Source organism: Urocampus carinirostris, chromosome 2 (genome assembly GCF_059441175.1).
Source record: "Urocampus carinirostris isolate Australia breed hairy pipefish chromosome 2, RoL_Ucar_1.0, whole genome shotgun sequence".
Taxonomy (NCBI): Eukaryota; Metazoa; Chordata; class Actinopteri; order Syngnathiformes; family Syngnathidae; genus Urocampus; species Urocampus carinirostris.
This window is the reverse complement of record NC_142350.1, coordinates 57,292,737-57,307,491: the sequence shown is the minus strand read 5'-3', so window position 1 is coordinate 57,307,491 and position 14,755 is coordinate 57,292,737. Positions and strand designations below refer to the sequence as shown.

The 14,755-nt window shown below is 40.8% G+C and overlaps 1 protein-coding gene and 1 pseudogene across 2 annotated transcripts; one reads left to right on the top strand and one right to left on the bottom strand.

The window, feature by feature from the left end:
* The first annotated feature begins 2,248 nt into the window (after positions 1-2,248).
* Positions 2,249-14,555, top strand: upp1 (uridine phosphorylase 1). 2 transcript variants are annotated; one of them, XM_088327243.1, is made up of 8 exons: positions 2,254-2,352; positions 2,418-2,461; positions 6,506-6,617; positions 6,687-6,845; positions 6,919-7,033; positions 9,991-10,200; positions 14,099-14,245; positions 14,330-14,555. In XM_088327243.1, exons 1-8 carry the CDS (start codon positions 2,350-2,352, stop codon positions 14,482-14,484), a joined length of 945 nt encoding a protein of 314 aa, XP_088183369.1. In that variant the 5' UTR covers positions 2,254-2,349; the 3' UTR covers positions 14,485-14,555. The 2 variants fall into 2 exon arrangements, with proteins under 2 accessions (XP_088183370.1, XP_088183369.1); XM_088327244.1 differs by having other exon boundaries at positions 2,249-2,461.
* LOC148372676 (U2 spliceosomal RNA) lies at positions 3,544-3,700 on the bottom strand (annotated as a pseudogene).
* Positions 14,556-14,755: the final 200 nt, after the last annotated feature.

The window sequence follows — 14,755 nt, the reverse complement described above, 5'->3', positions numbered from 1 at the left end:
CAAATTCTACACATTCTCCTTTGATGGTTACAGGAACCGGGTGAGTTCTGGTTCTCCTGACGTTCTTATTGTAATTTTTCTAAAATTTTTATGTTACAGACCTTTCATGTTTTGTGAAGTACTCCGGACCTTTGTATGTGGAAACCCAAAACAAGTTCATAGATTAAGAACATAGATTTTCAATTTGTTGAGTAAAATGTACACTACCCTGGTGAATATACATTCCTCTCTTTCCATGGTTCACCGATACCCTAACCGCATGGGTTGTCAGGGCAACAATGAGGACGCAACTCTGGACAGCTTTCTCCACTGTTGACGGTTCCTGGCCTGTTTATGGAATGTGGCAAAGGTGGCACCAGGGCATTCATTAAATGCTGTCGGCCCAGTTCTTTTCCGGTCTTCCTCTCCTCCTTCCCCCTTGGACTGTGCCCTGGAGAACGATCTTGGCCCGTCCTAATGAGCTAGTGACGTGACCATACCACTGAAGTTTCCGCCTGCAAACAGTTGACAACAGTTCTTAGTAGGCAGGGTTGGGTAGGGTTACTTTAACTTGATTACTTCCAATTACTTTTGGATGACTCCAATACCAAATATGCTAATAAAAGACAAAAGAAACTAAATATGAATACAATTATGACTCACAACACGTGGTAAGCTTTCTCTCCTGGCTTCGATCTCTTTGATCGCCGGCAAAACTAACATAAAATGTGACAGAAACAAAATGAAAATAAATCCAAACAGCTTGCCAACATCATTTTTGCCGTTCCATGTATTCCGTTACTCCCAAAGCCTGCACAAAATTTAGTAATTTTATTCATATTTAGTTTCTTTTGTCTTTTATTAGCATATTTGGTATTGGAGTAATCCAAAAGTAATTGAAAGTAATCCAGTTAGAGTAACCCTACCCAACTCTGTTCGTAGGATCCAATGTGCCCTCTAATGGTGTTGCGCACCCTTTTGTCACATGGGCTAAGTAGCTGGTGCCTAGTTTCCTGTAGCATCGCATCTCCATGGCCTGGATTTTCTATTCAAGTTTTGTTGTGAGAATCAAAAAAAGGAACTCACATCTTATTCAAGAGCCCTTTGTTAAAACTGGTGGTAGCTGTATTTTGAAGGTTGTATGATAAGAAAGGGGCGAAGACCATTGCTGGTAAAGTACTGATAAGAAAGGATGCAGCAAGTAAAGACTTCATTCAAATATGTGGATGAACATAAGTGCATTCATAACAACTAAAATAAATACCGTGATTATCATAGTAATGCTGTGATGATTAAATAATACACTTAATATAGCTGGAAAATGGTGACAACACACTCAGTGACCTATTTCAATCTCATCTCATTAGCTGCACCGCTTAACCTCAGTAGGGTCGCGGAGATGCTGGAGCCCATCCCAGCAATCATCGGGCAGTGGGCAGGGGACACCCTGAACTGGTTGCCAGCCAATCGCAGGGCACCCATTTTAATAATCTAACATTAAACAGGTAAAAACTAAAAGGGGGTTAGCTAGCTAGCTAAAACCCTATCAAAATAGCAAGATGGAAAGCTAAATAAAACTAGTTAGAAAGAGGCCAAAATTTAGCTTGATAACTGGCAACAATGTTAAATGTTAGCTAGATAGCATGTCAAAATGTAAAATATTAGCTAGATAGCTTGCAAAATTTCTAAAAAGGTATGATGATAATTAGCCAGCTAGCTAGCTAGCAAAAAAATGCACATTTTTGGTCATTTGCTTTATAAAACCCATAAATTGGAATTCAGTTTGTTGTAAAAGAAAAAAAAGGAACAAATACATTTGTTTGATACAAGAATAGATTCTCTTCTCCACTCATAATTAATTGCTCAAAGGTAGTTATCAATACTTTGATTTATTTTTTGTCCATGAAGAGTCATGAACTAGAATTGATTTATCTGAATTTCTAAACTCACAACTTGTCATGTTATTACTACGTTGTTACAATGTTATTATATAATAGACTCAGTCAATCAACGAAAAGAAACTGATTTTTACTAGAAAATCACAATGACCCAGCACTGGCGGTGAGGTGTTTGTCAGAAACAGGTCCGTGGGCACCTCAACATAGGGGGCACCCTGGTGCCCGGGGGACCACGTTAAAGACCCCAAAATGAGAAACGAAAACACCGGCCCATTGTCGATAGGGAGCCACTTCCTACTCACCACTTCAAAAGAATCGTCTCGTAGATTCGTTTCATTCGCGAACGACTCATCACTGCACTCAAATGACCCGGCTTTGAATGGGGAGCGCAAGCATGGCGTCCAGTTACTGCTTGAAGCGGCGCTTTTCTCCCTTCTATGTCACGTGCTGGTCACAACAACGCATATTTTAAATGGTTTGGCGTCACACACGCGGTTCAAAGACTTTATTGAAATAATTACTTTGATTTTGATCATTCAGTGCCCGACATCGAGGATGGATTTGAAGAACATGGACACGAGAAAGTAAGGTGCCCCATAATAATGTCCCCCATTAGATGATGTTTTACGATCGTTAAATACGATTTTTGAGTACAATAAATCATTCTACACTGTATCTTCTAACCAGGGTTGGGTAGGGTTACTTTAACTGGATTACTTTCAATTACTTTTGGATTACAGTGGGACCTCGCTACTTCGCGGTTCCACGTTTGCGGGTTCAGAGCTTCGCGGGTCTAAAAAAATAATAATAAAATAAAATAATTAAAAAATATATATATATTTTTTATTTTTTAAGCATCTTTGAAGGGGCGTTGCTACTTCGAGGATTTTCACTTTTCGCGGGTGGTTTTGGTCCCCATTAACCGGGTCTAAAAAATAATAATAAAATAAAATAGAAAAATTTAAAAAAATAAAAAACATTTTTTTTAAACGATTTTTGAAGGGGCGTCGCTACTTCGCGGATTTTCACTTTTCGCGGGTGGTTTTGGTCTCCATTAACCGCGATAACCGAGGGATTACTGTACTCCAATACCAAATATGCTAATAAAAGACAAAAGCAACTAAATATGAATAAAATTATGACTCACAACACGTGGTAAGGTTTCTCTCCTGGCTTTGATCTCCGGCAAAACTAACATAAAATGTGACAGATACAAATGAAAATAAATCCAAACAGCTTGCCAACATCATTTTAGCCGATCCAAGTATACCGTTACTCCCCAAGCCTGCACAAAATTTAGTAATTTTATTCATATTTAGTTTCTTTTGTCTTTTATTTGCATATTTGTTGTTAGAGTAATCCAAAAGTAATTGAAAGTAATCCAGTTAAAGTAAGCCTACCCCACCCTGCTTCTAACGTGTTCAAAGAAAATTAGGTTCTTAAATCACGTGGTAAAAATGACCCCATCTGCTTCAAAGTTCCTACCTGTCCCTTTTCTGTATCTCGATTGGGGTTTTTAAGGGTTATTGATCTATCTTCGTTATTCATTATTCATTATCCGTTATCGGTCAGTTCATAATACGCTACAAAGCCTAGGAGCCGGGACACTTACTCTCAGCCATAAGGCCAAGCTAAGGTCCTAGCCCTAAAGCCTTGTTGCGATCATTGCGAATGCACCGTTCCCGGAGGTACTGCAATACCGGGCCGATGCGTGGAGTGGACAGAGCAAGCTCTTATTCTGTATCTCGATTACAAAAAAATCGAAATAAAACTAATGGTAGAAAACTACATTGAATATTCCAGTCAACCTCTTATTAAGCGATGACAAACCTTACAAACACATTGTGGCACCTATTTACTCACAGGACAAACCATATAATAAAAACAAAAATAGAATAGAATATACCTTTATTGTCATTGTTACAAAATGGGTTGAACAGATTGTAACAACGAAATTGGAGGTGGCACTCCAGTCTCACATTTAACAGTGAGGATAAAAGAAAATAAAGAAGATAAGGGAACAAAGAATATAAGGTTATAATTTACACAATATAAAGGAACATAGAAGATAAAGGTTATAATTTACACAAGAAATGTGGGCATGTAATAATAATAATATAATAATTTCCTTTGTATTGTTGTTAGATACAGTTTTTGGGATAGTATTAGTGCAATATGTGTTGGTGCAAAAATAGGCAAAATCGTGCAAAATAGTCAACATTGTGCAAAGTGAGCATAGGCATGAATACAATTTTACATCTGTATGAGGTAGTGTGTTTGCAAGAGGTTCAGTTCTTTGTGCGGTGTGTGTTAAGGGTGGTAATGGCTCTGGGGAAGAAACTGTCTCTGAGTCTGTGTAATTTGTGTAAACAGGTTTATGTTATTTACCAAATCAACAACACCAACAATTTATTTATTCTGCGTGTTATACGTATCAGTGTATATAAAAGAAATCCTGTACAGCAAAAGTGTCCAAATATTTCAGAAAGCGGGCCAAATTTTGTTAGCTGTAAATGTGTGTGGGCTGACTATTCAGCCAGGCATTCTATAAACGGTCTTTAATTAATTCACCCTCCGCGAAAAGTTTGCGGTGCTTGGCGATCAGCGTCGCGGCCTCGTAGCTCCCCTTAGTAGCATTTTCATTTTATCAAAAGGGTCTCGTGAAAAAGCGCTGCTGTGCTGTTAAAACAGCTTCTAGTTGCTTCACCTTTTCACAGCGTTCGTTTCTAGTTCGTTTTTTTGTAGTCAGCATGTTTCGTCTGGCAGTGCCTCTTGATATTTTATTCCCTGAAAACAGCCACAATCTCTTGACAAATTAGGCAAACACAGTTGTTAGAGTTCAGTGTTGAAGTACTCAATATTCCACTTGTCCCTCACAGTAAACTTTCCTTTTTTAATTTACAGTCACCATGTCAATTCTCACAGAAAAGCTAAGAGCAAGGTGGCCAAAGGGCTACTGCCATCATCTGATGAAATGCGAATTTCTTATTTTTTCCTTTTTATTTTTTTTGCAAAATTAGTTTTTGAAGCAGTCACCACTACTGATGGGCGACATAATATTAATTTATCGACTGAGGCCAATAAAAACTTGATCCTGGGCTGTAACTGGTCCCCGGGCCAGTTACAGATCGAATCTCAGGGGGCAGCATTCCACAACATCAGGGCCCGAAAGGAAAATACTCTCAAACCTGCGGTTCTCTTCTTGACTCTTGGGATCACTAATAGACCAGCTTTTTCAGAGCGAAGACTCCGGACCGGAACATAGGGGGGAATTACATCTAAAAGATATGAGGTAGCAAGTCCATGCATGATTTTATATGATACCAACAGATCTTAAAATCATATCTTAAGCTAACAGGGAGCCAATACATGTTAGCTAGAATTGGTGTAATGTGATCCAACTTTCTTGTCTTAGTTAAAAGCCTTGCTGCAGCATTTTGTACTGTAGCTAGCTACATAGCTAAAAAAGTATTCTATTCTATATTCATAGACCTTCCATCCATTGTCTTTCGCTTATCCTGGGTCAGGTTGGGGGGGGCAGCAGCCTTAACAGGGTAGCCCAGACCTCCCTATTCCCAGCCACTTCCTTCAGCTCATCTGACGGGATCCCGAGACGTTCCCAGGCCAGCCTCGAGACATAATAACTTCAGCGTATCCTGGGTCGTCCCCGGGGCCTTCTGTCGGTGGGACATGCCCGGAACACCTCCCGAGGGAGGCGTCCAGGAGACATCCTTGTCAGATGCCCGAGCCACCTCAACTGGCTCCTCTCAACGTAGAGGCGCAGTGGCTCTACATAGATTCCCTACTGGATAACTGATCTTCTCACCTTATCTCGAAGGGAGATCCCAGCCACCCTGCGGAGAAAACTCATTTGTGTCCGGGATCTTGTTCTTTCGGTCATAACCCACCTTTCATGACCATAGGTGAGGGTAGGAACGTAGATCGACTGGTAGATCAAGAGCTTTGCCTTTCAACTCAGCTACCTCTTCACCACGACGGACTGGTACAGAGTCCGAATGACGGCAGACGCTGCACCGACCCGTCTTTCAATCTCTTGTTCCATCCTACCGTGACTCTTGAACAAGACCCCAAGATACCTGAACTCCTCCACTTGGGAATTGATCTTATCCCCAACCCGGAGGGAGCATGCCACCCTTTTCCGGCTGAGTACCATGGTCTCCGACTTAAAGGTGCTGATCCTCATCCCGGCCGCTTCACACTGGGCTGTGAGACACCCTAGTGAGAGCTGAAGATCACGGCCTTAGGAAGCCAACAGCACCACATCATCTCCAAAAAGCAGTGATGCAATCTTGAGTCCCCCAAACCGGACTTCATCCCCACCAAGGCCGCGCCTAGAAATTCTGTCCATAAAAGTTATGAACAGAATCGGTGACAAAGGGCAGCCCTGGCGGAGTCCAACTCTCACCGGGAACAAATCCGACTTACTCCCGGCAATGCGGTCCAGACTCTCGCACCGGGCCTACATGGACCGTATAGCCTGGATAAGACTGTGCGGTACCCCATACTCCCGACTTTTCCTATTCCTATTCAGAGATAATGTTTTCTTTTTTTTAATGAGACTTTTACGAGTCATGCATTAACTTTCCTCCTTATTTTCCGCTTTCAAGTCCCGTTACAGTTCACAACCCTCACCTATGTGGGCTGAAAGACGACATCTTGTACCACTTCAATCTGGGAACGGGATCACACAACCTCCCTGCTTTGTTTGGAGACGTCAGAGTAAGATCAAATATATTTATATTTACAAAAACTAGAAGATCTTTGAGGTTTTGATGCGTTTCCTTCTAGTTTGTGTGTGTTGGTGGCAGTGTTTGGCGCATGAAAGAATTCATTGAATACATCGCCGTGGAGCTTGGGATGCAGGACCCGAAATCCGAGTATCCAAATATTTGCGCCGGAACTGATCGTTACGCCATGTTTAAAGTTGGTCCCGTCCTGTCTGTTAGTGTAAGTGGAAGCCACGCTTAAAACTATATTCTATCCAAAATGTCAGTTCTTGTGAAAAGTGCTCTTTTTGTAGCATGGTATCGGAATTCCGTCCATATCGATAATGATGCATGAGCTAATAAAGCTCCTCCATCATGCACGCTGCACGGATGTGACAATCATACGCATCGGAACATCAGGGGGCATAGGTAAGCTTGTATTTCTTTTGTTTTGTAGATAGTACAATTTAGGCTAGTCTCCAAGTACTACCTTTTAAAATATTTTTGCATATGTTAGGATTTAAATATTAAAATGTACCGTTTACCAAATTGTTCAAATTAGTTATCTGACTCCATTAACCAAACACAACCTACATTCACCTAACAATGCGCGCTCGTTTCTTGATGGAAAAGATAGACAAGAGACCGGCATTTCCACACAGGGGCAGATTTAATTTCTTGAACAATATAACTAAGTGAACTCCAACGAATATGGCCGAATTAGTGTTGCTTTTCTTCTCTCGGCCCACATTTTTCCGCAAGCTGGTCTGCCGGCTCCTCCCATGGGTGTGCCAAGCCCCAAGCAAACCCGAATATTCATATTTTATTTGTGAGGAATCAGGAGGAGGAAGGGTGATTTTGGCTGACTCGGGCTTCAAAAGCGACATTTTGGAACTCATAGAACAACCAACGCGGCATCCCAAACAACTGGATTTTAATTAATTATAATAAACAATCATTTTGTCACTGCCGTAGACAAACAGCAGTGCTCATTCTAAAAGCAATGGCTACATCTAGTGGTGGTTGTTAGTACTTACATTCAATTACAAAAAAAGGCAGCGAGAAAGAAACCGGGCCGACCCGAAACCGAACTTGATTGACATTTTAGGCCCGGCCCAACCTAAATTCCGAGTCGACTCCGGGCCTAAGATCTTACTCTAATTCTAATACAGTACATCCAATTTATAATTCAGCAACTCGCCTCCAGAGGGAGCGCTCATCCTTTCAATGGAATACCTCATATCGACCTCAGCCTTTTGAGTTTTACTTTTTCTCAGTTAGTGGTAATCTAATCCTTCCTTGGCAATCACTTTAAGTTTTTGTGGTTCATTAAAACAAAGAAAATACAGTTAATTATATCACATGTCGCAAAACCCGATTGTTTTATCTCTGGGTTCCTTGTGTGAGGTCACCAACAATAATTTTATATATTTTTATTTTTATTACTTATTTTAGAGTTCTTAAGCCATTTTTCAGTGTTTTCTGAGCCAAGGCAACCTTTTCTCATTGATAAAAAATCTCAAGGCACACCAAACCTAGAAATGCTAAAACATATATATGCTTGGGTCATTTTTAACATGAATATTCTCAAGACAGGCTATAAAAGAGCCTAGGGCTATATAAAATAAAAAAGAAATATATTTTACAATATTTCTTACGTTTTTAGTTGTACTTTATTTTCAACTTGTGTGGTAAAATAAGAAAGAAAAATAGCATGTCAAGTCATGGTTTTTTGTGACGCCCTTAATCAGAAAGCGTCTCAAATGGCTGCACAGACAACATACTATTACAGACTATTATGACACCGTCCCGTGATCTAAAACCTACATGGGGGCAAGGTAAAACTCCAAAACTTCAACATGGAGAAAATACAGAAACCTTGAGACATTAGGTAAAATCCCCCTTACAGGATGGCCATATAGCAATGGAAGTTGCAACAAATAATACATCTTTTTCATGGCACTGTACAAATAAAAACACAGAATTGCAGATGAATAAATGATTGAATGTTCTTTATTGTCGTTATGCAATAGTAAAACAAAATTGGATGGCTTCTCTTTTGTGTTAGAAAACAATGCAGAGATCGGCCAGCTAGTCGCACGCTAGCATCGAATATCTTTGAATTGAGCCAGGTCTCGCTGATGATTAAAATACAATAGTCATGAATGTAGCACGTTCCCACGAGGTGTAGCTCCATGAAACGGATGGGTAATGGATCTTGTGTTGGTGAGATACAGGCTCGGCAGAGCTGGCCTGTTACATAGCCTAGCCGTAGCAGTCGGCCGGACGTGGAGCACCAATGTCGCTTTCTCTTTTGACGCCGCCTCAGTCTCTTCCCAAACCCGATAACAATCCACGGAGCACCCGCTAGGGGTCAGCCTTACTTTGAGCTCTTCTGACTTCTCAGAGTCCAATTTAATTGATGATTTTTTTTTTTTGGTAACAATCTGCTAAAATAGTCAAGTCTAGCTGTAGCTGTGCTTCACAGTTTCTTCTGGGTGGGTGGACCTATCGACTTCTGTTTAACTCAGCCTATAACATTCACGCCAATCCAACACGCACACACAGCCCTCCGCCCCCGTGATTGCATTCGCTAAGTGTTGTCTTCTGCATAACTAATGCATGATTACAATACAAGAAGTAGGAGGAATCGGGATAAGTAAACCGCAATACAGCAAAAACTAACTGTATTCTATTATGTCAGATAGTTTTATTTGTATTAGGTCATATTTTTATTCTATAAATTCTACTTGAAAAGTTCACCCATATTATTATAGAATTTGGAACTTTGTACTCTGCCATCTCCTGGCTTGTGTCATCGTTGCAGCCTTAGTCTGCTTATTCATGTTGCGCGTGCAAGTACGTGCATTTCTTAGATGCGCTCAAATCATTTCTTCTTTTTTCATCTTTCTTTGGTTTGGGTTGGCGCTTGGACTCTCCTAGAGGCTTTCTCCATTTTCATGCTACACTGTCAAAGATAAATCAAATTAAATCCGCGGGGAGGGGTATGTTGTCACTCTCCAGCACCTCTCCTAGTCCGAATTACTTTAACCTAATGTGTTCCGCCCCAAACAGTTCTTCTGTATTTAACTTTCAACTTTTAAGCACACCTTAACGTCGCACTCCAATTTGATAAACTGTAAAAACCTTAAAACTGCTGATTAGCTTTTAACCACTCACTGAAACAGCAATGTTGATTTTATAGCAATTCTGGTTTTCTGGGCTATTTTCTGGGTCAGATTTTCAGTTTCTGGTTCAAAATGGGCATTTGCTGCCACCTACTGATTTCGAAAAAAATGTGAATTTATCTCCAAAAATGTCACAAAATCGTTCAATTTCTTGCACATGTATCTAGTTTCTTTTTTGTGTTCGTTCTTCATTTTAAGGGATCGAGCCCGGTACCGTCGTCATCACCAAGCAATCTGTGGACGCCACATTTGCGCCCAAATACGAGCAGCTGATCTTGGGGAAGCCGGTGGTCCGCGAGACTGACCTGGACTACAGCCTGGCCCAGGAGCTGCTTCAGTGCGGCGAGGAGCTGGGCCAGTTCAACACGGTGATCGGCAACACCATGTGCACACTGGATTTCTATGAAGGTCTGCCACAGGAACACATGTTTGGTTTCGCTATGTAGCAAATTTAGAGGTCAAGTCAAGTTTATTTGTATAGCCCTTAATCACAAGGAGTCTCAAAGGGCTGCACAGACCACAGACTATTATTGCACCACCCCCTTATCTAAAACCTACATGAGGGCAAGGAAAAACTCAAAAACCTCAACATGAGTAAAATGAAGAAACCTTGAGAAGGGACCGCACATGAGGTCATCCCTCTTTCAGGATGACCATGCTGCAACGGATGTTGCAATAACAAATAATACACAGATATTGTCAACATGAAATATAGGTCATTTATAAGCTATAGAATAGAAGTGTGTTTTAATCTTAGATTTAAAGAGAAAGCAACAGGACTCATCTTAATGTTTTTCAAATAATGTTGATGGATACAGTGTGTGTTTCCTTCCTTCTAAGGCTATATGTGTATTTTTTTTTTTGGTTCTATATTGCTCTTTAACCATTTTGGGATGCCAGCCAGAATGTAAATGCAGTTTTCCATAACGTCTAGATCAGGGGTGTCAAACTAATTTTAACTCTGGGGCCACACGATAGAACAAACATTCTGTCGGGGGCCGGACTAGTAGATTAAAGAGAGATAAAGTAATAAGCGAAAGAGTGAGGGAAAAGAAGAGAGAGGGCGGGACAAAGAAAGAGAGAGAGGGAGAGAGCATGAGAAACAAAAGAGATAAAAAGAGAAGTTGTGAGAGAGGGGAAAAGAAAGGGAGAGGAAGAAAGAAATGCATAGAGAAATAGAAAGACAGAAGGAGAGAAAAGAGAAAAGAAAGCGTGAAGGGTAGGAAGAGAGAAAGAGAAAAGAGAGAAAAGGAAAAAAATGAATTTAGAGCAAAAGAAGTTAAAAAGACACAGAGAGACAAAGAGCAACAGAGGAAGCGAAAAAGAGAGACGCAGGGAGTGAAAGAGACAGACAGAGAGTGGGAGAAAAGGTGAAGAGAGAGAGAGAGAGAGAGAAAAAAAAAAAATACAAGTACTGTACAGTGTCTTTGTGAGAGGCACCTGGCTTTGGCAACATCAAGTTGACATATTTCAACCTGCAGCTTGTTTTTCTCTTGCGCTTCTCTGAGTGTTGTCTCACGGGCCGGATTCAATCCCTTAGCGGGCCTGATCTGGCCCACGGGCCACCTGCTTGACACCCGTGGTCTAGATGATGGCGACAAAGTATCACGTGATAGTTATTTGTAAAAACAAAAAAGTTTCTTATTATTATTTGGTAAACAAATACTTGAACATGGAAATTGGGTTTGTTCACTGGTTTCAATGTATAATATTTAATAGTATTTAATAAATTCAAACTAGGGCTGCAACATCAAATTATTAAAAATCCATGAATTAAAGCTTTCATCGTATATCATCAATTCATCGTGTCGTGCGATTTTTGTGCCAAGAGTGGCGTTAAAGGCACACGGGGGTATTTGTGTGGTCAATAAATGCTATAAATAAATAATTGTGTGACAAATTCATCTCAAACTTAATGTTTTTATCGAGCCCCTCTCACCTTTTGGAGCACCCCATCATTTTCATCACATAATCATCTGCAGGGTGGTTACAAGACAATTTAAATGTGACTCATTTGTACCGGTTTAAGTCATGTTTATTTGTATAGCCCTTAATCACAAGGAGTCTCAAAGGGCTACACTGACTATTGCAAACTACAGACTACTATTACACCATCCCCTGATCTGAAACCTACATGAGGGCAAGGAAAAACTCAAAAACCTCATCATGAGGAAAAAGAAGAAACCTTGAGAAGGGACCGCAGAGGTAATCCCCCTTCCAGGATGACCAGGCAGCAATGGATGTTGCAATAACAAATAATAAACAGAAATTGTCAACATAAAATATAGGTTATTCATATGCTATAGAATAGAAGTGTATTTTGAGCCTAGATTCAAACAGTTCCACTGAGGTTGCAGATCGAATCTCAGAGGGAAGAGCATTCCACAGCACCGGGGCCCGAATGGAGAACGCTCTTGAACCTCCGGATCTCTTCTTGGCTCTTGGGACCACTAGTATACCAACATTTTAGAGTTCATAATACAGTAATTCCATTTTTTTTTTTACACAAGTTGCCTTCCAAAAAGGACCTGCGATAGTCAAAATCATTGAAATATAAACTTTTATCTATTTATTTTTTAAATACTGTGCTATACATTAAAACCAAGGACCAAATCCTATTTACAGGCTACAGCATTTATTTAACAAACAAAAGTGCTGTACTCTATAGATTTTTTTGCTTCGAGTTGTTTACGTCACGTTTTTCGAATCCTGTGACGATTCAAGAAGATTACAAAGACGGCAGGTATTTACCACCGCGCCGAAGGAAAATGTGAATGAGGGCTGCATCGCGTGAAATGTGAGCCCTATATTTCTATATGGTGTGCACATTTGCCACACACGCGGGGTTCTCGGTGGAAACATATTAGCCTAGAGAGGGATGGGCACCACCAGGCTGTATTTGGCCAGGACACACTATAGGAAATGGTGCCCCTACGATCCTAGTGGTCAAGGGATTCAACTAACCAACCAACCAGGCAACCATATTTCTAGATGACATTGCCAGGACAGCCATTCTTTGGAGAGTAGTGCCAGATTGCATCACAGTTTTTTTTTTTTGTTGCCGTGATAATGAGCCAAATTGAATTAGCTTGTTATTGTTTCTCGAGGATTAAAGGAAATTTCAGCGACCTGACATTGATGGCAATGATATGGAAAGAAAAGTGTAGCGTTTTTGATGGATAACATCCACTGCTGTTATCCGCGAAGTAGCGGCGCCCCTTCAAAAATGCTTAAAAAAACGTATACAGGTATACAGTATACCCCCCTGTATACAGTACACCAAATAGAATTCGGGTAGAGAGAGAGTGAAATCATGTTATAACAAAAAAAACAACCTGTAAAATATGTATGTACACGGAATAGGACTGCGGCGAAACCACTACGAACCATTCAGTATGATTGTATTAACCGCTCTCAACCACATGCAGCAATCGCAGTTTATTTAGCTTGTTAACGCTACCGGTGACATATTGAAAATAAAAACAGTGAAAATGTGATATTTGATGAGTGTGAAGCGTTTTGGGAAACAACAGTTAAAAAATGGTCTGTGTTCATTTTAATGAAAGTGAAAGATCTACTTCTGACAATAACAACATACTTTAGCTCGTCTTTTACAACAAATACACGAAACCACACACAATTAGCCGTGTTTAGATTGTACAAACAACCGCTCGCTTTTGGTATAATAAAGTCACAGTTGAGATGAAATGTGACAGAAGAGAATATTCTTACGTCGTGTCGCCGAATTCCTCCTTGATAAACTGAGCGCCACATAAGAAGGGGGTGAGGTGGGAGGAGTTGAAGGAGGGGGGGTCGAGCGAAGCGGCAATGACTAAGCATTGTGTCAGGGCCTCCCCCTCCCCTTCCCAATAAGAGTGTCCACACCGTGTCCTCAGTTGACATAAGCTCGCGCTCAATAGCGTCAAGTCAATAAATGCTTTTATTGAGTTGGTAAGGTATATTTTTTTATACCCGCGAAGCTCTGAACCCCCAAAAGTATAACCGCGAACAAGCGAGGTTCCACTGTATATGAATAATGTTGGTAAAAACATGGAGTATTTTCTCTCGCAGGGTGCCATAAATGTTTCCAGATGAGTTTTATATTTAGAGCGCATCCCTTATGGAAATGAGCAGAGAATAAGCCGCACCCTATTTAAAGCCGCAGTTTTCAAAAAGTAGGAGCTTGAAGACCGGAGTTAACGGTGCTTGCTTAGGAAGTTATCTTACTTGACCACTGTTTTTGAAAAAAAACCTGAACTTTTTCCAATAATAATAGTAATAATAAGCGTTTTGTGGTGTCATATAGGTCAAGGCCGTTTAGACGGCGCCTTCTGCTTGTACACAAAGAAAGACAAACTCAAATACTTGGCAAAAGCCAAAGAAGCTGGAGTCTGCAATATCGAGATGGAGTCTACAGTTTTTGCTGCCATGTGCAAACTGAGCGGCCTGCGAGGTGAGAAAGGACATCAGCACAATTTTACCCGTGGCACTTTTGAAACGTACTCTAACCTTCACCTCATTTTTGGTATCGTTAAAGCGGCCGTAGTTTGCACAACGTTACTGGACCGCCTGGAAGGAGACCAGCTGAGCATTTCTCCTGACGTCCTTCACGGTTACCAGCAGCGGCCTCAGATCCTCGTGGGATATTACATCAAACAGAAGCTGCAAGCGCTAAATTTGCTCGAGAGATGAACGCTTTCTGACCACGATGGAAAAAAACAGATAGAAAAATGAACCCATGTAAAAAGAAAATTGAAAAATCAGGGGATGTCGTAATGGTTGTTTGTGCAGATCTTTGAGACTTTCTGTGACTAAGGGCTATGCAAATAAACAAGACTTGACTTACAAGTAATCTGCCTTGTTCAGTTGGCAGTAGAGGTAAGATTGGGCCTAAAAAATTCAGCCCAACCCGACCCGAGTCACGGGTATATAAACCCGAACCCGACGGATTAACTTGATTTGA

Coding starts and splice junctions, on each gene's coding strand:
- upp1 (XM_088327243.1), top strand. Junction 6,618..6,686: donor CTTTGTTTGGAGACGTCAGA/GTAAGATCAAAT, acceptor GTTTCCTTCTAG/TTTGTGTGTGTTGGTGGCAG. Junction 7,034..9,990: donor CGGAACATCAGGGGGCATAG/GTAAGCTTGTAT, acceptor CTTCATTTTAAG/GGATCGAGCCCGGTACCGTC.